At 48.2% G+C, this 20,833-nt stretch overlaps 5 protein-coding genes across 5 annotated transcripts; 2 read left to right on the top strand and 3 right to left on the bottom strand.

The window, feature by feature from the left end:
• Positions 1–466: 466 nt before the first annotated feature.
• Positions 467–3,880, bottom strand: FSUBG_1133 (uncharacterized protein; the record flags this gene model as incomplete). The annotated part of the gene is made up of 6 exons (XM_036676001.1): positions 467–1,439; positions 1,490–1,521; positions 2,064–2,537; positions 2,592–2,669; positions 3,178–3,793; positions 3,849–3,880. 6 exons carry the CDS (start codon positions 3,878–3,880, stop codon positions 467–469), a joined length of 2,205 nt encoding a protein of 734 aa, XP_036543301.1.
• An 889-nt stretch (positions 3,881–4,769) lies between these two features.
• Positions 4,770–6,985, bottom strand: FSUBG_1132 (BPL1-biotin holocarboxylase synthetase; the record flags this gene model as incomplete). Its single annotated transcript, XM_036675990.1, has 5 exons — positions 4,770–5,260; positions 5,307–5,578; positions 5,634–6,209; positions 6,260–6,893; positions 6,949–6,985. The coding sequence occupies 5 exons, from the start codon at positions 6,983–6,985 to the stop codon at positions 4,770–4,772; spliced, it is 2,010 nt and encodes a 669-aa protein (XP_036543300.1).
• A 990-nt stretch (positions 6,986–7,975) lies between these two features.
• Positions 7,976–8,903, top strand: FSUBG_1131 (mitochondrial genome maintenance; the record flags this gene model as incomplete). The annotated part of the gene is made up of 2 exons (XM_036675979.1): positions 7,976–8,589; positions 8,636–8,903. The coding sequence occupies 2 exons, from the start codon at positions 7,976–7,978 to the stop codon at positions 8,901–8,903; spliced, it is 882 nt and encodes a 293-aa protein (XP_036543299.1).
• A 334-nt stretch (positions 8,904–9,237) lies between these two features.
• Positions 9,238–10,483, bottom strand: FSUBG_1130 (receptor expression-enhancing 4; the record flags this gene model as incomplete). Its single annotated transcript, XM_036675968.1, has 3 exons — positions 9,238–10,135; positions 10,183–10,332; positions 10,455–10,483. 3 exons carry the CDS (start codon positions 10,481–10,483, stop codon positions 9,238–9,240), a joined length of 1,077 nt encoding a protein of 358 aa, XP_036543298.1.
• A 2,070-nt stretch (positions 10,484–12,553) lies between these two features.
• FSUBG_1129 (phospholipid-translocating ATPase) lies at positions 12,554–13,632 on the top strand (the record flags this gene model as incomplete). Its single annotated transcript, XM_036675956.1, has 4 exons — positions 12,554–12,857; positions 12,928–12,988; positions 13,036–13,449; positions 13,506–13,632. 4 exons carry the CDS (start codon positions 12,554–12,556, stop codon positions 13,630–13,632), a joined length of 906 nt encoding a protein of 301 aa, XP_036543297.1.
• Between the last annotated feature and the right edge of the window lie 7,201 nt (positions 13,633–20,833).

Raw genomic sequence — 20,833 nt, 5'->3', positions numbered from 1 at the left:
GAAGCAACATCTGGCAAAGTGTTGAAAGTAACAAAACGCCGCTAGATGCTGGAAGTTGGGCGTAGTCAAGTCGAGTCTTCGATGGTTGTAGTAAATATAGCGGTCTAGGGGGATAAAGAACAGACAAGGCAGAACGGATGAGATGGGGGCAATATCCAGATGTTTTGCGTGTCAAGTTCCATTTATGTCTTGTACTTCTAGGCTTCCATATATATCTATTGATAAAGTTTTGTGCGTGAATCCTCTCATGGTTGCCAACAAAACTCTACGACAGTTGTTTGCTGCAGACTCTAACGCTGTCACAGTGTCACATGGCATTAATTCAGACCCGATGTCGAGGTTTTGCAAAAGGAGTATTTTAAGTCTGAGTCATATGCGGAGATTTAACGTGAGCTTCTGATAAGTGAAGAGAGATCAAGCTTTGAGAAATACTTTCTTATATCAAACTTTGCTATTCTGCACGCCCTTAGCCTTTTGACTCAGGATCTTGGTCGAGGTCTGCATTGTGTCCGTCAGGATGGCTCGAACCAGAAGGTCCCAATTTATAGTATTTGAGGCCCATGTTGTAACCATTGTCATTGAGCTCGAAAGACATACGATGTGCATCGGTAGTTAGAAGTGTGTTTGCATTGGTAGAGCGATAGAGGGTCAATACAGGGTTGAGCTCTTGGCCGTATGGCGAGTTTGACGGAGTTGGGTTTGATCGTGAAGTTTCCACGCCGCGGGATACACAAGTGCCGGGCCTGGTGCTTTTTCGTTTTCGGCGACTTCGTAACCAAGAATGGATTATCAAACATGTTGAGGCAAGTATGAAGAACACACCGAGTGCCATAGGCACTACCTCAGCTGTTGTTAAAGAGTGTTTTGAAGAAGAAGCTTCTGTAGTAGTTGTTGGTAGATTTGGTTCATCTTGACTAGTGGTATACGATGAAGTCAAGACTGAGCTTGAACGTATCCCGTCACTTATAGTAACAGTACTCCAAAGTGATGGATCAGCGCTCGGATCAACGCTGGGAGGGAATGAAGGGCTGGGGTCTGTGATTAGTCGATTTGCCCAAGCGGAACTTGTCGAATGGTCTTTGACAGCTGTTATTGTTATATGGGTAGTGATCTTTGAAGTGACTTTGGGCAATGGATCAACAGGACCCAGGTGCTTTGTTTCGAATATAGTGGTAAACGAAGTTAGAGTTGCCATCGAGGTAATGGTTATCGTGTGCCTTGAGGTGAAGGTCACCGGTTCTTGAACCTTTTTGTGTGGGATTGTAATGATCTTCGCGTAAGTCGAATACGGTTCTTGGTTGGATTTCATGTCGCTATAGGTATGGCCCAAGGAATCGACGAAGACGCGAGGCTCATTAAGGAAATGCGTTGTGTTTTCATGTTCAAATTCTTCGCTTTCGGTCGTTTCCAGGTCAGGAGACTGGCTTTGAGCATCGTCGCTACCATAATGTCAGGAGTTGAGAGAATCCAGAGGCTGAGTTCTACTTACATATGCTCAGAGTCAAGAAAGAAAATAGCCATCTGGAGCAGTCATTTAAAGTCATGGTAGGGGGGGAAAAGCACTGTTTGCCATATCTACTGTTTGTCGAAATCGCTCTCGGGAGAACGGCTCCAAGGGCCATGTATATAGTCACCATGCTGGGCTGATTCAAAGGTAAGTCGGTGTCTAGATCAGAGATCTAGTCACTTGCTATGAACTTTTGGGTGATGAGCCTTATATAGTAGTGAATAGACTCATCAAGAGTGATCGATTCAGGGAAAGATGATGCTATTTGTGTAACTAATAAGTGCTATCATGAGGCTCTGCATCTGTGTCAACCTGGCGTACAGCCACAATCATTCCCACGTCGTGCAATCATTCATGACTTCAAAATCGCTGGCGCTGGCTCTACAAGCTGCACAGGCTCTGTGTAAGTGCGCCCAAAGGGAGCATCGTCGAGCTGGATGTTGAAATTGTTCTGATTGTGCCTGAAACGCGAACGGATCACTAAAACCACAGCGACCAGGGCAGATAGGACAAGCACAAATACGGCCATAATTAATACAGAGATCCATCCACCTACAGATAGAGGGCCGTCTGAAGATTCAGCAGTTGGAATTGCCAAACTCTCTGAGGTTGACGAACTTGAAGTCAACTCCTCACTCAAGGTTGTCGGAGTTGGACCTGGCAGCGTCAAATGGCTGATGATGCTGACTATATCGTTATCGCTGCTCGTGGTCTCCGTAGGACGCAAGAAAAGTGTGAATGTCTCGTGCTTATGCCTTGTATACCCCGTGAAAGGTTCCCAAGTCTCGGTACCTATGACTATCACGCCATCTTTGGTAGAAGTACCATCAACCTTGTCGATGAGTGTTACATCCTCTCTGCCTTTTCCTGGAAGATATAAGGATGCAAGTATAAGAACTGGCTTGAAGCCAGATGGAATTGTGCTGTAGACACTTCCAGTCAAGTCCACAAGCTCGCGAGGGTCATTATGGTGGGTTTTGGACGAAGAATCAGTCTCATGAGAGGCGGAGATCTCCTGATTCTCCATGATCTAATAGACTTTTATATTGCCGATGAGATAAGTAAAACAAGCCAGGCCTTTTACTTGGACGATTGGGGAGTTGGGTAAATGCTCGTGGAGGCTTGAGAATACATCGAACACAGGGGGAGGGGCCTTGGAGGACTATATATAAGTGGCACACTGAACTGATTCAGGGTATTCCAATGTATTGTTGAAGATGCATTGCAGTCATTGTAAGTTGTTATACGAGACTAGTTAGATCAGGTGTGATCAGGCTGCGTAACGCAACGATTCAGAGGAGATAGTGATATTTTGTGCAACTCAATAACTATGGAAAGACACTGCGTCCGTGTTGAATCAAATCCTTGTTAATCAATGTCACCTTGAGTCGTTGGGACTTTCAAGCTTTCCACCCATAGTCCGGAACCGCTTGTTGTGGCTGTATCTCGGCACGGTTGTGGGTAACATTGAAAGATACATTAGTTGATGGCCCATATTGCGGTCCATGCTGCGGTTCATATCGTTGTTCATACCGCGGTACATATCGCGGTTGATGTCGTGGTTCAGGTTGCAGTTCATGTTGCTCTCCATACCGCGGATTGCGTCTCTTTACGCACCTTCGTACCTGATAAAAGACGAATATCGCAACACAAACGGTAAAAAGACATACGACAACCGCTATTGCAATTTTGGTGGTATCTGATAGAGCTGACGTTTCAGACGCAGCCGGGGATGAAGACGGTGGTGGAAGCTCAGTGCTTGAATCGGTGGTGTATGATGTAGTCAAAGAGCTTTCTTCACTTGATTCGTATAAGGTTGAAGCGAACAGAGTTTTCGTGGTGCTCAAGCTAGGCTCCTCAGTAGTCGTCTCCTCAAGTGAAATGTTCTCTGACCCCTGACTGGGGCTCGTCACGTCTGATGTGCTGCTCAGGGGGATGAACTTAGTTCCATCAATAATGGTGACTATCTCTATCTCGGTGCCCGGGGTGAGCCTTCGCGGAATACTCGTCGTTATGGATTGTTCTGACTGCGTGACTGTGGTAAACCTCTCAATGATCGTCAAGTCGGCTGCAGGTTCCGAAATGCCTTGGTCATGGCGCTCTGTCCGTGGTATGGTAAGTACTGGCTTGAAATCCGGAGGAATTGTGCCGAATGTATGACCAGTGAGGTCTTTGAAATCACGAGCCTCGTATCTCTGGCGGTTCGAGGCAGCCTCTTCCTCCGATAGTGTATCCCCTTTCTTGTCCATGTTGAGGTCAGCAGATTGCAATCCGGGTTCATCAATGCTGTCGAGAGTGAGTGCAACTCCGGTATACCAACCCAGATGTCTTGTAAACTTACATGAGGTCAGGATCGGTGAATAAAAAGCACATTGTGTGTTTGAAAAAGTGGAAGTGTCTGTCCGCGAAGGATGATACTGGCGAGGGAACGAGCAGTCAAGAATGTCACACTGCAGAGTAGCCCCCCCAGAGGATTAAATAGTTTTAGCGACGGTAGAATTGGGGGAGAAATCAACATTGACTAGCTGCAGTATCATCTGTGGTTAGATGTTAAGCCTGGCAGGGTTGTGAGTAACAGAAGAAGAGGTCCATACACTCAGAGCATAACCTCAGCTCTGGTTAATTATGCCAGCACAAAGAAAAAAAGCCTAGGGATTATCCAGTTAGTAAGGGCGATTCGTATATAAAGATGGCCTGGAAAATGCTTCGTTGCTGAGGGACATCAAGTGTTGAGGATGACAGCATCACTCAGATAAATAAGAGTTGATGACATAGATGGATAATCCAGGTACTTCTCACGCCCGTGATTCTTCTCACTGGATCAACACATACTCTGAGATACATTCTCGGGCCCTCGATGTGCATTTGATGTTCTCTCAGCCGATTCTTGTAGGCACAACCCTTACCAAGGGGTCCAACGTATGCTACCAAGCGCTTCTGTACCGTCCTTTAACCTCTGCCAGTAAAAATATACCTAATGTGACGGCAACAGAGGAGATACTGTACCGTCTGCAAGAGATTCTACCATCTCAAAGTCTGGAAGATCATCTTAGATGTCGGTCCCATAGATTTGGGTCACTATCTATGCTTCCATAGACAAGAAACAGTCTTCAGCAGGATAACTTTGTGACTCGGGCCCCGATTACTGACAAACCAAATATGGCATGATCTAATTGGTAAGCAACCATAGAATGGTTTTCATGACTAGTGTTGGCTAATGCGTATCTGTCGCTCCCAACGTTTTGATACCACATATGCATTCTCACATCTTCCTCCTGACCAAGCCCTTCCAGTAATCAAAGCTATTCTCATCACTCTGCAATGCCCAGATCTTCCCAGTCGACTTCCCGGTAGAACTTACCTCTTCAACCTTCAGCATTCCCCAATCTCGCGTAATTCCCACCACACGAGCCTTGACACCACCTTCTGCCTCGAGAATGACGTCTTGTCTAGTGTGTAGCCAGTGGCGGTAGTAACGGGCTTCAAGATCAGCTGAAAACCCTTCCCGAAGGAACTGAGCGTAGATCGCTTCGATGCGTGTGAGAACGCGTGCTAGGAGCGTTTCGAGATGAAGTTCTGGTGCCCCTGAGGGAACAAGGTCGGATATGGAGATTGTGGGACGGGGGTTGATGGTGTTGAGGCCTACGCCGAGGATGATTTGGTAGTTGCCGTCAAAATAGAGACACTGGGAGAGAATGCCGCCGACTTTAACGTATTGTGGTTTCTCTTTTGACTTTATGGGGTCAAGGGCATCTAATGATGTTAGTCTTGATCTTGTAGGGGAGCTGAATAGACTTACAAATGTCGTTGGGCCACTTTAGCTTGATGGGAATATTCTCGTAGCCACGATCATAAGACTGCACAGCCTCAACCATGGCAATAGCCGTGATATACTGGATAAAGACTACCGGACGAGTCACAGCCAGGTGGGCTGGGTGGTTGATTACAGTCGAGAAGATGAGCATTCCAGGAGGAGCAATCCAGACGTTGGAACCACGACCACGGCCAGCAACTTGGGTGGTAGCTGAGACTGTGAAGCCACTTGGGAGTTTAGGCATGAGCTTGGGGTTCCTGATGCATGTCAGTATTGTACGTCTCCTGATTGGGACATTGGGAGGGAACATACTTCTCAAGCATGGTATTTGTACTTGTGACAACTTCGCCGTACATGAGCAAGTCACCCCATGCCCGAGCAGTTGGCTCAATTTGCCGATAATGCTTCAGGCTTGAAAAGAACAGGCCATGGTTGAAATGTGGTGTAAGCTTGGGGTGGGGAAGACCCTTCTCGTGAGGAAAGATCTTCTTGATGATCATGCTGTAGTCAATGCTGCCATTCTCGGAGATGTGGGAATCCGTTGTCTCTGTCAGAGATTGCTGGAGCCCTTCGAGACTCCAGATTGTATCCTCATTCTGGATGTGAAATGTATCTGTTTCTGCTCGGATCCATTCTTCGCCGTTCTCCTTGTCGATGATGTCGCTCCACTCAGTCAATAGCTCTGATACGCCTGTGTCGGTGATGGAGGAGAGGTGAAGATGGGAGAGCGACGGGACACCAGTGTCGTGAGGGCTGACCTCAAGGCCGAGCTTTGTGAGACATGCCTTGAGAAAAGTAGCTCGGTCCTTATCAGCGTCTGCTAGTTTGGTGACCAGGTCATCATACCCAGGGACGGTTGGCTGAGGATTCAAGTTGGCCGCAGCGAACCTAAAGTGTATCAGTCAGTACAGATATACGGTAAACAGATTGAAACGTACTCAGGGTGAGGGCCAGTAAGCAAAGCCTTTCCATCTCCGACAGTGCAAAGAACAACTGCTGCCTTTCCATCACCACCATCGACATCAAGCTCCTCATCGTAAGTAGCGAGAACCTCGACCTTTCTGTCTTTGACCGAAGCGGCATCAACAAAGACACCTCCTCCGTTATAGTAAGAGATGATTTCAGACGCAACCTCCTGTTCAAAGGCACCCTTGGGTACCGTCAAACGCACAGCCCTCGCTCCCCTTTCACTCCGATACTCAAAGCCTTTGAACGCACCACCTCGACAGGTTCCTGAGAAGAAGCCTAGCTCTCTTCGTCCAATAACTTCCATGGGCTTATTTCCCACTTCAAACTCACACTTCTGCGTCCCATAGTAGCCGCCAGCACAGAAGCCTAGATAAAAGCCTCCTCGGCGAACATAGTCGCCGATGCGACGATTTCCCTCACCATTCAGTGCCTGGCAGTAGCCGAGATCGCCACCGCCTGGGAAGACGAGGAGGGCGCATGTTGCTTGCCATGGTTCTTTGAGGACGATGTTCTCGGTGATGGGGATGACGGCGTAGTTGGGGCCGAGAAGACGGCGGAGGGACCAGATACAATGCCGCACTGACTCAACTGTCGTGCCAATGCCTTGGTAGTGAATCAGTGGGTGTAAGAGCCGGTGAAGGGAGCTGATGGATCAAACCTGTGTAAACAAGCACGTTGAGCTTTGCAGGTGCCATTGTTCGTATTTGGCAGATTCTGGTGATATCGGTGTTGTTCGTGCAGTCTTTGTCACTTGACTTTTGCTGGATCTCGCCTCAGCCAAATCTCCGCCTCGAACCACCTTTAACTTCTTTCAACGATAACACGCAAGACTCAATCACCACAATTTTCGACAAGAGACGGGTCGAAATTATGACAAAAGTAGAGAGTAACGCTCAGCAGAGCACGCAAGAAGACGACGATGAGCCCGATGAATGGTGAGTGAGCGCTCTTTTCCGTTGAGACACCGAAAGCCGAGGCCTTTGCTAACCGCTGATGAAGGGACAAGCGGATCTTTAGCACTGGATGCGCGGGTGAGTCTTCTTTTTCTCACAAAACCCAATGGCAAGATACAAAGGAAGATGTAGGGCCTCTATGAGGTTCTATAAGTCTACGCCTCAATTACCCGCTCATCAATCGTTCTGTTGAGGAAAAGGCTCGCTAACAGGCGTCACCAACTTAGATGAGAACGCAAAAATGACGGACTGCTACTTTGAAAAGAAGGATTGGCGTGCATGTGCTGCAGAAGTAAGTATCTAAATCCAATCCATTTCAATTCCGTTTATTATTTCGAGATGCCTTATCACATTGCTCTTTATGCTGTCATAGACCTGAACTGACAGTATCATACGTAGATGGAGCAATTCAAACAGTGCTGGAAGGCTCATAACAACGACCAACGAACAGAGACCAAGGACAATTAAAGTCGCATTGAGGGACATGTTCTGTATTATTACTGTATAAAATGTATACTAGCAAGATCATGCTCTCCTTTCAGGGCGGTTAAGGAAACGATGACTCCCAAATGCGTTCACTCAATCAAGGCATCATGATACGACATACACAGTACTAACTAGCACTGTCCCCACCGGACAATCAATCCATCCGCCCTTGAAATTAATTATCACCAAAGCTTCATCAAGCTTGAAGCTAAGCTTACCACATCCGACTCCCCATATCAACCCACAATGCTCGTCCCTCGTCGCGCCCTCTTCGCCGCCCGAAGACTCCCCATCTCCTTTCGTCCAATCGCACGATACGCTACCGAAGCATCAGCTGTTGAAGATGTTACACAAGTGAAGCCCAAATATACTCCCAGAGCTAAAGCTGCACCTTCGACTGCGACTACGACTGCGAAGTCGCCAGCTGCGAGATCTACACCTGCAGCCGCATCTACAAAGTCTACATTTCCGCCAAAGACAATTCCTGCAAACCCCCCGGCGAGTAACAAGACTGCTAAGCCCGAGAGCCCACACAAGCCTGTTACAGTGTCCAAGACCATTCTGAGCGAGACTAGCGAGACGGATACAGAGAACACAGACCACATTAACTGGGAGAAGAGCTGGTATGGCCTTGGTGTGAAGGCTGTTACTCCTGAGCAGAATGAGATTCTCGCAAGACCAGTTGATGCTGCTGATGTGGAGGTCAAGCCCGATGGTATCATCTATTTGCCAGAGGTCAAGTACCGACGGCGGCTCAATGAAGCGTTTGGACCGATGGCTTGGGGAATGGTCCATCGTGGGGAGGTCATTATCGGCAACCAGATTGTGACGCGTGAATATGCCCTCATCGTGCACGGCCGGTAAGTGAAGCAATTTCCAGTATCATATATTGACTAACAAGAACAGAATCGTCTCCCAATCGCAGGGCTACAACAATTTCTTCAGCCCCGAATCTATCCCTGCCGCCATTGAGGGTGCCAAATCCAACGCCCTGATGCGTTGCTGCAAGGATCTCGGTATCGCCTCTGAACTCTGGGATCCTGTGTACATCCGCTGGTTCAAAAAGCATTACATAGAGGAAAAATGGGTCGAGCACGCAGTCACTAAGAAGAAGAGGACTTTTTTCTACAAGAAGGGTCTCGCTGAGGCAGCGTACCCATACAAGTTTTGTTAGGATCTCTCATGTCTTCATTGCACTACATTTGTATAGAATCTCGGGGCGAGTCCCCTGCTGTATGATATGGATGAGTTAGACGTATGGCTTTGGCGCATGGAGCGATACTGTAGTAATTCAGAGGAAAACGGACGGAACGAATCATCGGACCGAGATCTACGGCTGTCTCAAAAGAAGAACGAGTTCATGTACACCAATTCCCATTTATAGATATGCACTGGAGCATTTATTGCGCCTAATATCAACGGGCCCGCGGCAAAGAAAAACACCATATCTACGGAGGACCTTAGTAAGACCCATGATCATTCAAAACCCACTTCCCAGAATGGAGTTTCTATCTTTCCCTTCCGGAAGCGCTCGCTCCGCCACCTGATGCGGCATCCCCGCCCCATCCCCAAGGAACCCATGAGCCTGATGCATTTCTAGTGCCAGCTCCCTGGTTTCTTCGGCGCACCTGGCGATGGTCTTCGTCCGAACTAGTCTCTGCGTCGATCCTTTCGAAATCGGTCTCGCTGCGACTCTTGCTAATACCACTCCATCCGCTTAGTCCACTAGGTGGTCTCTGGGTAGGTTCGTCTTCCTCATTATTATCATAACCTCCGTAGGCCATCGGATCGCGGCGAGAGCCTGTGCTTGTCTGGGCACGCTGGGCTTCGGTGCGAAGATCCTGGGCCTCCCGATCAAGTGCCGAGATCAGGACATTTAGGCGATCGCGCTGAGCCGAGATGAAGTCCATTCTGGCGCCAGACTCGCGAAGATGCGGTGGGATCAATGCGCCCGAGTTTGTGGGCTCACCTCCAACTGTTCTCGTACCAGCCGATTGTCCACCTGCGCCTGCACCTGCGTTGGTAGCAGCGGCCACAGCGCTGGAGAGTAGGCTGTAGAAGTCGGTGCCGCTGCTGGTGTTACCAGCCCATCGCGCAGCAGGGACGTTGAATCGTGACAGGAGCGACTGCGTATAGCCTTGCGCAGGCTCGGGAGGAGGCGACTCGGGTTCGGATGGTGGAAGACCGAGGACCTTGACCTTGAACTGCTCGATAGCGAGCTTGAGGTAAGATATTCCGGCAGCAGTCAAGCGCTCATGTGCACTTGCGATGAAGTCGTCAATCTGCGTCTCGTTCTTTTCAAGATAAGGATGGACATATTCTTCGTATAGACGTCGAGCGCCTTGCGTCTGTGGGAGGATAAGGTAGAGGAGGAATAGTAAACGGAAATAGCCGTAAAGCGGAATCCTGCTGGTGTCAGTACAGAAGGTGTCAGGTATGAGGCTTGGACATACCATGACACAATAAACCAAACCCAAGACTCAGCGAGAAGACAGCAACTGAGCACCACCCAATACATCAGCCATGGCGTCAGCTGGGTGGGATCATGTGTCTTGAGCGCTTTGTAAGATGCAAAGATAGGAAACAGATAACAGGCGACAGAACTATTGAGAAGAAACAAACAGTCAGTAAATCAGATCCATTGGCATTGCGAGCTGATTGGGGTGGTTTATCGCAATTGCGAGTATGACGCCTCATGACGAAGAGGTATAGGGCTGAAGCTTACGATAAGAGCATAGGAAAAAGGTCAAACATGGCTGCAATCCGAGGTGAGACCTCGTGCGTAACTCGGCAGTTAAAGCTAAATGTGAGCGGGAGTTTGACCAACGGAGAAGAGGGTAATTGTCTCCGAGAGGGTTTCAGGAGGAGAAAGGAAAAGGGTTCCTGTAGGTGTAATAGAATAAGTTTGAGGATAAGGTAAAGTAGGTAACGTTTAGTGGTTGAAGCTAATAAGCTGAGCTGAAAATGGACCCAGGAGGTGAAGTGGGCGCCGAAACTCCCGCGAGCGGGGGCGGGGCACCTTTTTCGCGTGACGGTGATGGCTTAGTGAGTGACCCACTGAAAGTAGGTGCTACAAATAGAGGAATATGTCTCGAGTCAACAGAGCTGATCACCTGAATGCAGACTTGACCCTCGTGATGGAGGCAAGTGTCTTTTGTTAGGCGCAATGACGACTTTTATTCTGACTCCTAAAATGAACACGGTTTCTTTGAGGGTTCTGACTCTTTCAACTGCGTAGTTGGTACACGTGTCTCGGATGCGAGTCTGCCTGTATCATGAAGACAAGTGTTTTCATATTCGTGGATAGAGCATCTACCTAGGCATCAACCGTTTCGAAATATACTGCAGCATTTTATATGCAGAGGACACATAATTACCGCAGATACACTACATCTGTGGCCTTGACTGTCGCCTGGTGAAAACACATGATACGCGTAGTAATAGGATACTCCCTCAGCCAAAATCCAAATCTTGGCTGGAAGAATATGGGAAACGGAGAGATAACATCTTATCAGTAATAGTACATCGACATGGCTTACTTATCCGAATCTGAAGCGATGGGATATGGTCCACATTATAAATGGTTTCAGATTGAAGGATCACTTTGATGTCGCAGCTGACAACGGAGTCGGCTTGACTCGGGCCCCCGGGCCAAGCTTCCTGTTCCGGCTTGGCTGAGTCCGAACTACAACTCCAACTCGGCAACAATATCAACGTAGATCTAAGGAGATGTTGAGCCTCATTACTTGGCACTATCATGTTCCTATTTGATCTTTACATATTATGAAAAAGTACTAACTGAATACTGGTGGAATTTTCATTTCTTGATCCAATTTGACCTGTAAAGTACTAACCTATATATGATAGATGTCAAGTCTACCCTACGTTTCTCTCCAGCTTGGATTAACCGGGCTGTGAATATCCAGAATTTAAGCATAGACTTACAGTGAGGACAATGCTCTAGGGCTGAGTACGAATACAACAAAATTTGTATAAAAATGAATATAGAATAAGATCAGCATCGCCTTGGACCCCTAGTGCCATGTCACGATCTGACACGATGCAGCCATCACCATGGGAAGTATATCGCGTCACCACTGCCGAGCTAGATCATGCAAGGTAGGGAATGTAGATGCCCGTTGCGGCCGAGATAATCATGCTAGAGCCACTAGCTATGGCGTAAGGATAACGAATTTCGCGATGCATCTTTGCATACCCAATGGCTCCTGGGCTGACCAGCAACGTTCTCTATCCCTAGCAACAGTCCACAGCAAACTCTAACCCAACAACACTCGCGCGGACCATGCCATGCTGACGTGGAATCTCATTAAATCTAGAAATAGCTTATCAAGATCCCTCGTATCAATGCGAATTATACAACTCTATCAAGCTCAGCCTCGTGTTTCATGTCCATTTTGCCTGTCCGTCTCCCGCGGCGCCCGATCGGCCGGAGCCACGGATTCATGCCGCACCCGGACCCACCTGATCCTGAAGTGCACAATCGGCTTTTTTTCTCCACTGCAACTGAAATAGTATAGGAATTCAGGATCAGTGGTGCCAGTTGACGTAGTTGGGTCGTTATGCCCGCGGAGTCAGATCTTGGATATTTGTCCCGACGGGTGCCGAGATCTGATATCTTGAAACCTGCCCCTTTATAAAGACGTGAACCTGCTGTCTTCCCCAGATATCCAAATCCATCACATCATAACTGCCATCCAACAGTAATAAACAAAGTGCGAGCTCTGATCTTTTGCTGCATATATAGCCCAGCCCTACCGAAAAGTTTATCAACTCTAACTCGACGACGTTGTGAAGATCGCAAACATGAGCCACACACCACTACCCGACGGCCTTATCTCATTCGGCTCCGATGCCAACTGTACTCTCGAATTATGTCCCCTCGAGTCCAGTATACTGCGATACCAACCAAATCTTCCCGCCAATGCCATTTTCATTGGAGTGTTCGGATTGTCCATGGCTCTCCACATCTTCCAAGGTATCAAGATGAAGACATGGGGTTTCATGGTGAGTATGATGGCAGGATGTATTCTCGAGATTATCGGTTACATTGGACGACTCATCATCCACGATAATCCATTCGACTTTATTGGCTTTCTATTGCAGATCAGTAAGTGTTTCTAAACCAAACTCTAACAAGGGATGGATGGAAAGGGAGAACTTGACTAACTCTGGCCCAGTCATGATCACCATTGCCCCCGTTTTCTTCTCTGCTGCCATCTATGTTCTTCTGTCCCAGGTGTAAGTTCCCTCAGTCCACTTAAAGGAAGCACAACTGACACTCTCAGCATCAACTTTGTCGACCCAAACATCTCTCGATTCTCCCCCAAGTATTTCTACTGGATCTTCATCCCTTCCGACATCATCTCTCTCATCCTCCAAGCCGTCGGCGGTGCAGTCTCAGTTGTTTCCACAGCGGAGGACGACGTCAAGACTGGAGAGGACGTCTCCATCGCTGGCCTCGTCTTCCAAGTTGTCACTCTACTTTGTTTCGTTGCATTGTTTATCGACTACGTTATCAGGGCTTCCAAGTCACCGGCCCGACATCGTCTTACCAAGTCCATTCTGACTTTTCTCTTCTTCCTTTTCCTTTCGACTATCTTCATCTTGATTCGATGTGGCTACCGAATTGCCGAGCTCAATGGAGGATACTTCAGTGCTATCTTTCGAGACGAAGGTCTCTACATCGCTCTTGAATCTTGGTAAGAGCCCTTGAAGCTTGTCACATTTATAGCAACAACCCACTAACTGTTCTTAGCATGATGTGCATTGCTGTTCTTCTTCTGAATGCTGGTCACCCTGGATATGCTTTCAAGGAAACCCCTGAGTTTACCAAGGAAATGGACCAGATGGACCAAGACGACAACACCGTCTTTGGAGAATGAGTCTCATCTTCGTCAGACCTCGTAAGATGAAAAACTTGCTCGCCAGGACAAGGAAGCTCCTCGGCCAACCAGGGCAAGCTCAACAGATATTTCCTTCATTATCGGTATTGTGCCTCGAATTTTTAGCGTATATATAGACAGTATGGCGAAATGGCGTTAAGACATGGCAATAACTGCCTGGAGGGTTATGTATGTGGTTTTTTAGAGGTCAGGTATCGAGTCCACACGATTGGGCAACAAGAAGCTTAGATCTTTTATTGAGTCTGTGGTAAAAGTCTTATATAGAAAGATATGAAAACAAATAGACAAAACAGTTCAAAATAAAGAAAAAAACATACAAGAAAAAAGAATAGGGGGAAGAGAGTAAGGAGAAATACATGCTCTAGTACCCGTATAAGAGTCAGCTGTTTCCGATGTAGTATTGCCGAGTCTTCCACATGCAGTCTGTAGTCTGCTCTGGGGGAGGTGAGAGGTAGATGACTATGTTCTGATGTATCCACGCCGAAATAACACCTAGCGAACGCAATATTGGAGTATCGACACAGATGAGTTGATTGTCCAGAGCGGTTGGATCTTCGGAACATCTTGTTCGCCTTTACGACCTCTGAGGTGATTGTTTGACGGCCCATGTGAGAATCAGACCACGTCGACTTCGCCAAAGGTACCTACAGGGGACAGAGAACTCCAGTTGAATCTAATCACTCATACTGAGTCTACATCGAATTCCGAGAGTCAACTTTCATCTGATGGTTTGAAGGGATGAGTCGAGGAATGGGGGGTGAAAACTACTTTCGTACTCGTTCCTGAACATTCATCACTGATCAGTCATGTACAACTCGTTCTGCGGCGTGCTGTTAGTTGTTGGGCTTATCTCCATCATTGTTGGGTCTGCCGTGCAAAAGGTAGAAGCTCATTTGCAAATCGCTAACAGTCGAAAACGACCATGTTGGCTCCGACAACCAAGATATAGCCATGCCTCGGCATCCAACAGTTTGGCAGACTAGGAACATGAGGTTGCCCCCAAAGGCTGGAATACCAGTTAGTGGAAGTGTAATGAGGTTTTCGTTCTCAGAGCAATCCCAATCACAGACAGCATCGTTCTGTCCTCTAATATGTTGGGTCTTCAATAGCTGTACGGAGTAGAACGCTTACTCCTTGCGCCAGAGGAAAGACCGGTGCTTCTCCCTGAATGATGATGAATAACAGTGCGTCGGCCCGAGAGCTGTACTCATCTTGGCTCGCTTGACATGCCATCCATCAATCATTCTTGTGAGTTCGTTGATGACCCCGCGAATTGGACCTCAGAAATTAAACGGAGCGGGTGGCTTTTTCAGAGTTTGGCGGCTTCATCAAGCTAGATCCAAGCCTAAGCAGGAGTGGATCGTTCAGTAGATTCTGCATGGCAAGCTTGCTTGGTAAGGGAGCGGGTATTGCTGAAATGAGCACAGGAATTCATGATTTCAGGACCGTATTTCGCCTCGAGCCGTGAATCGAACTAGGTACATCACGATGGTTGTTTGCTATGATGCGGAGATTATACCTGCCTAGTAATATTAGCGCGTGCAAGGGCAAGGGGCAAAGACGTGGGATCCCAGAGTCAAGACGAATTGAGTCAATTGACCAGAGAGAAAACACTCAAGATGACGCAAAGGATCGAGGGACCCTCTTTGAGAAATTGAGGTATGGGAGGAAAGCCGTAAAGTGAACTCAACTTTGCAGAGGGCATTGTGTTCCTTGAACCTGAGTCTGTGGTTCTAGCAATGAATGGCTTGCGGTGTGGCGGAGGATCCTCCGGAAATAGTCCCTTGAGCCCATTTCGGGAGGAAATGAGCCGGTATAATGATTGTATACGGTGTTGGATAACTGAATAAATAACGTCTTGAGGTTTCCTTCAAAGAGAGACCAGGATCTTGGTGGGCAGTTGTCATACTATAACATTGCATTAAAGTTCCAGGGCTGTTCCTAAACCATCGCACCGGGTTTATAGATCCCGGGGGTAAATAAATTCACCGTCACCACCGCAAGCAGTATCCAGTGACTAACCGGGATTGTGAAGATTGATCTGTAATCAAATCACCTTGGAAGCTTTTGAAGAAGCATGGGAATATAGCAGCAGTTGACGAGGCTGGACAAAGCTCCTGAACTGATAGGGCTTGAACACCGAATGTCATCATGTCGGTTGTTGGCGAGGCGAGCCGTTAGGCGGTCCCAGCGAGTTGGGTGAGAAACCGGGGTACCAGGTCGATTCTCCTCAGAGTTGTGATCAACAGACAAAAGGCTCAAGACCATCCAATTGGGATCGCCGAACTGAGCCGAGCCGAGCTATTGCTCATATGTACAACCGAGAGCACTTGTTCTTCGACATGATATTAAAATCTGATCCGTTTTACTGCGGGCAGAATATGATATTATGAACTTGTTGGATTCGGATAGCGTAGTGATGCTCAAGACTAGCACCGAGCAACTCTCATGAACCAATAGTTAAGGACCATTAATCAGTGTAGCCGCGTTCATGTGGTGCAAATTGAAGACCATTTCCGTACCAGGAGAAACATCGATCATGCGAAGAAGGAGGTCGAGCTGGTGGTTGCTTTTGATGATATGGGGAGAATATTTTCCGCGTCTCAGCAGTTCCCAGCAAGTTTGAAGAAGGTAGATCCGATTTGCACGATGTCACCTTTCCAACCTAAGGTAAAACCCATGTGCGTAGCATCCACCACGACAGAAGTGCCTGGCAGCCCACCTTTTGTTCCCTTGAACGTTGCGGCCAAGATTGGATTTAGCTCCAGGCACCGATCTGTTATTGGCTCGCGGAACGCTCCCACCGGTGCCGCCAACCAAGGGAGTTGATAGGGGTACGTCTGAGCCTGACATGTCGGAGTCAGCGAGCGCTCGCCGCAGAGGAGCGCCGCCTAATCATGGCAGTTGGCCTTCAAGTACTCCGTAAAAACCATAGAATAGCCGTTATAGTACAGTTTCATCGAGACTGTTATAGAAAGCATGTATTCACACCAATTTTGCTGGGCAAAGTCTCTGAATAGATTATTCTTCCTTTGTCAAACGCCAATGTTTAAGAAACGTCAGGCCTCTGCGAGCTATCACGCCCCAGGCAACTCCTTTTTCAATATGTGTATCGACGGCAGCAATGACCTCAGAGGCGTATGAGACTTCGAGAAGACGGGGAATTGTTGAGAGCTACCTCTGCTACATGATCGGTGCGGCCTGCGGCTTCTGTCTGCTGAGTAAGATTGAATCTCGGGAATTGTATGAAGCCGTGAGTGGAGCACCTTCATCTTGTTACTATGCTGATCTTCTGACCGTTAAGTCATTCTTTCGTAGAGGAAGTGGCAGGATTGCGCTGACTGCGTTGTAGAATTAGGCTTTGTAAAAGAAACCGGGGTCAGATGCCATTTTCCACCTCAGACATGTGCAACCAGGTACAAAGGGGTCGCACTGTTCTTCTCGCAAAATAACCCCGGACGGGCTGTGGTCGAGGAAAAGTCGTGACTGAAGATCCAAGCATTAGTCGAGTATGTCAGGAGTAGGAGGGAGCAAAGTCAGTAAACCGACAACGTTAAGCCCTGATTCGTCGAACAGAGAGTTGAGCTTGAAGCGAGCAAGGACTAGCAAAGTAGCAACATGCGTTGTAAGCCAATGCAATAGCATAGGCAGAGCTGGGTTGTGGGACGGGTCGATCAGGTTCCGAGGCTGGCGCTTTTTAACGTTAGGGAGTCTCCTCCGCTAGTGGCGAGTTTCTTTGTAGTTTGTGAGAGGTCAAGTACCATATGGCAGTAGTGTCTGTTCCGTGATGTGAACAACTTCATCAGTATTGGCTCTGATACCGGTGTTGATATTGAGACTTGAATGGGACAATTGCAGGGGCTCTCGTCTGATGTCTGGTCATTGGCTGGTAAGGGCGGTGCGGGATCTTGCGAGAGGTACGGGTACCTGTTACCCCATAACTAAGTGCTGACGGGTGAGTAACTGAAAATGCCCGCGCTGCAACGCTGTAACCAACATCCGATTTGACACCGTTAGTTCTAGGTGCTAATACGATGGAAAAAGTAAATAGGTAAGCATCCTCCAAATGTGGTTATTGCGATGGGCATTGCCCAATTCTTGCAATTATGGCTGTAGGATGTGGCTGCAAGCCCCAACGGTAATCAACACAAGTCAGAGTTTAGCCTAGTGGACGATGGATAACGGCTGCGATCCGTCCAATCTCCATTCGTCGTCACAAGGGAGCGCCATTTCTGTTTTGGACTTTTGAGTTTCCACCGTTCGTTCTTGAGCTCCAAGAGGGTTTAGATACTTTGATAACGGAGCCCAAGACGCCAGGAGGCTTAACCGTCGCTGTACGGAGTACTAGGGAACGGATGGCATGAGACGACAATGTGACCAAAACGCGTCCCTTGCATGAGCTTCTACAGAGTACAGCGGGTGGTGGTTTTTGCTCGAGTGGAGAAGGTCTCAGGCTCCAGGCCGCTGACCCCTTAAGCCAAGTGCATATTATGAGACTGGCGAGCGACAAAGAGGGGACTGATGACATTGCTTCTTAGCACTGCAGCCACTGTCTCGTACCCTGTTGATCTTTGAAGGGTCGGATGATAAAGCCAATGGATGGGTTTGTATCCTCCTTTGAAGCATGATAGGTTGCACTGGAAACATTTGCGACGGAACCTGGTTTCGTATCAACGTCACAGCATCTGTAACATATCATTTCCACCTCAACTGCAAGCTGAACGAATACGTATTTCGGGACATTCGAGATAGGGCATCGGCTGCTACTCCGATCCCTTGAGGCGTCCAAATACCAAGACGAAGATGGTGGTGGCGGACGGGTATGTAAGACGGGGGAGACCAGGCGTTTGCAGTCTGCGGCGAGCAGAGCGGTGGCCCGTCATGCGTGGCCCAGCAAATGTGGGCAGAGCTGGGCAGTAAAAGCAAGGTAACCAAAGCCATGGATCTTTATGTGCGACACGGCATGGCTTGTGGCGGACGCGGACGTCTGACTGACCTGGGATTCGGTTGTTAAATTGTAGCGTCGGACATGTGTAGTATTTTGTACTCACGAGCAGGAGATACAAGATGCAGAAGAGTATCACATTGATCACAATGACAGCAAGGTTGATTGGGGTCCTCAACCCCGTACCGAGCCTGGAGAAGAGCGAGCCTCTTGTTGCCGTCCCTCTGCTCGCGTTCCGATGACTGACGTGTAGAAAGGGAGATCCATCCCCGATCGTGATTGTATCCATACTAAAGAGAAGTGTTGGCTCGTATGAAGTCTAGATGACGCTGACGATGGATCTGTTTTAACAAACACTTGAAGAATTCCAGTGCTAGGGCCGTGAAGGTGTGTGAGGTCCACGATCTAACTATCGGGTCAGGTTCCATGTTGAAAATCATCCATTAGTGGAGGCCGATGGAGCGAGTGTTCCTCCTCGACTGCACTAAAGAGCAGACAGAGTCCACTGAAATTTGAGCAAACTCCAGGACTTTCAGTGAACGAAGTGAACCCAGGGCTGTTCGTGCCTGTCTCCCTTGCCGCACCATCTCGAACGGTCGGTGGACTCACTCCCACCCCCTGTGGTCTGCTAGTCACACCCCCGAAGCTTGGAGGTGAGATGGATGTTCCGTCCCCTGTGCAGCTAGTACCAGCTCAAGGAGAAATGGACTGTTCGTCCCATGTTCCGCAGTGTAAAGTACTCGCGGTGATGAAGGTACTTTGCAGCGAACACTTATAACCACCTGTTTTATGATCGCTCCCATGTACCATCCTTGTCTACCATGAGCCATCGTTTCATTCAGAGCTACAAAGCTAAATCTGTATGATACTTTAACGGTGTTAAGCTCTAGCATCTGAGCCATATCTAAGTATCTAGTTCACGAGGAATGCCCCAGCTTGCTATTCCATCTCGTCGAGTACCTAATCTTCCGCCCGTGATAGTGCAATCATTGCTGTTAATTTATGATGAAGCAAGTCCGACTGACCTAGCAGAAATGGTACCTGCCTGTTGGCTTTCCCGCTACCATTCCCCTTTACGACTAGGCCCCTTGTCTCCACACCCTCCTTTCCCTTGTTCCTGGCACACCCCACCTCTCTCTCATCCATTCCTTCCTTACCTAGTCTTTTGCTCTGGGGCGCCCTGTCAATCTAATTCCCCCTTCATCGTTGTCACCAAATTTCTCATCCTACTCAAAATCTCGAGAATTTGTTGGTTCCATTGGCTCACACACACCTCGTCCCTAAACGGTCTTCTTTTCCGTTCCCTCGTTTGTTGTTAAACTTCATTCATTCTTTTCCATCCGCTCATTACCTTACTCCCATTGACCGTTGCCCTTGACTCGCCTTGGTACCTCTCGGGATCTCACGAGTCTTGTGCCGATCCAGTGGTACCCCGGATTGATGAGATCAAATCAAATCAAACTGCCGGCCAGCAAGTACAGTAACCATTTGAGAATCCCTCTCCGACACGATCGTCTCGCACCCTGTGACAGCACTCTCCCTTGAGATCCGCAGAAGAAAGTCGGACCAAACCAAACAAGGCTTATTCGACTCACCACTGGCTCAAGCTTCTCGCGAAAATCTCCTTTGTTTTGCTTTGTTCATTCTCTCCCCAAGTCTGAGACAACCTCCTTTATCCATCAAACTTGCCTGAATCGTTTCCATTTCTGGACTCACATCGGACCCGTTCTTGTTTAACCTAACTCGGGTACCTGCGTTTTCCTCTTCCCTCTTACAAGAAGAACTCATCTGCCGTCGCCCGTTTTCGCCCTACAAACTTGCCATATTGCATCCAGGTTGCTCCACGAGACTCCTGCACCACGACGACCCCGACGACAATCCCGATCCGCGAACCCATCGAGTACGAACAATCTTGCCTCGCGTGCCCTGTGTGACTAGCGAGTCACTTCGCCCGAATCGATATTGGTCTCTCACATCACCAGAGGCTGGCACACGTATCCTGTCAGTAATTTGACATCTGTAGGTACGAAATTCATTTCTTGTTGCAAGCGGTTGGTTGGGTCATTGCATGGGGAAACACTTGCCCTCACTGTTCATCGAGGCAGCCATCCATATTTACCCATGCATGGCGATCAAGTTCGAGCAGCGACCGGGCCAGATGTTTGTTTCATGAACTCCAACCAATCTTGCATACAGATCAGCAATAGCGAAGCTAACCTGCATAGTGTTTGACGC

This window comes from Fusarium subglutinans (assembly GCF_013396075.1).
Source record: "Fusarium subglutinans strain NRRL 66333 chromosome Unknown NRRL66333_c0000005, whole genome shotgun sequence".
Classification (NCBI taxonomy): Eukaryota; Fungi; Ascomycota; class Sordariomycetes; order Hypocreales; family Nectriaceae; genus Fusarium; species Fusarium subglutinans.
This window is presented reverse-complemented; position numbering and strand designations above follow the sequence as displayed.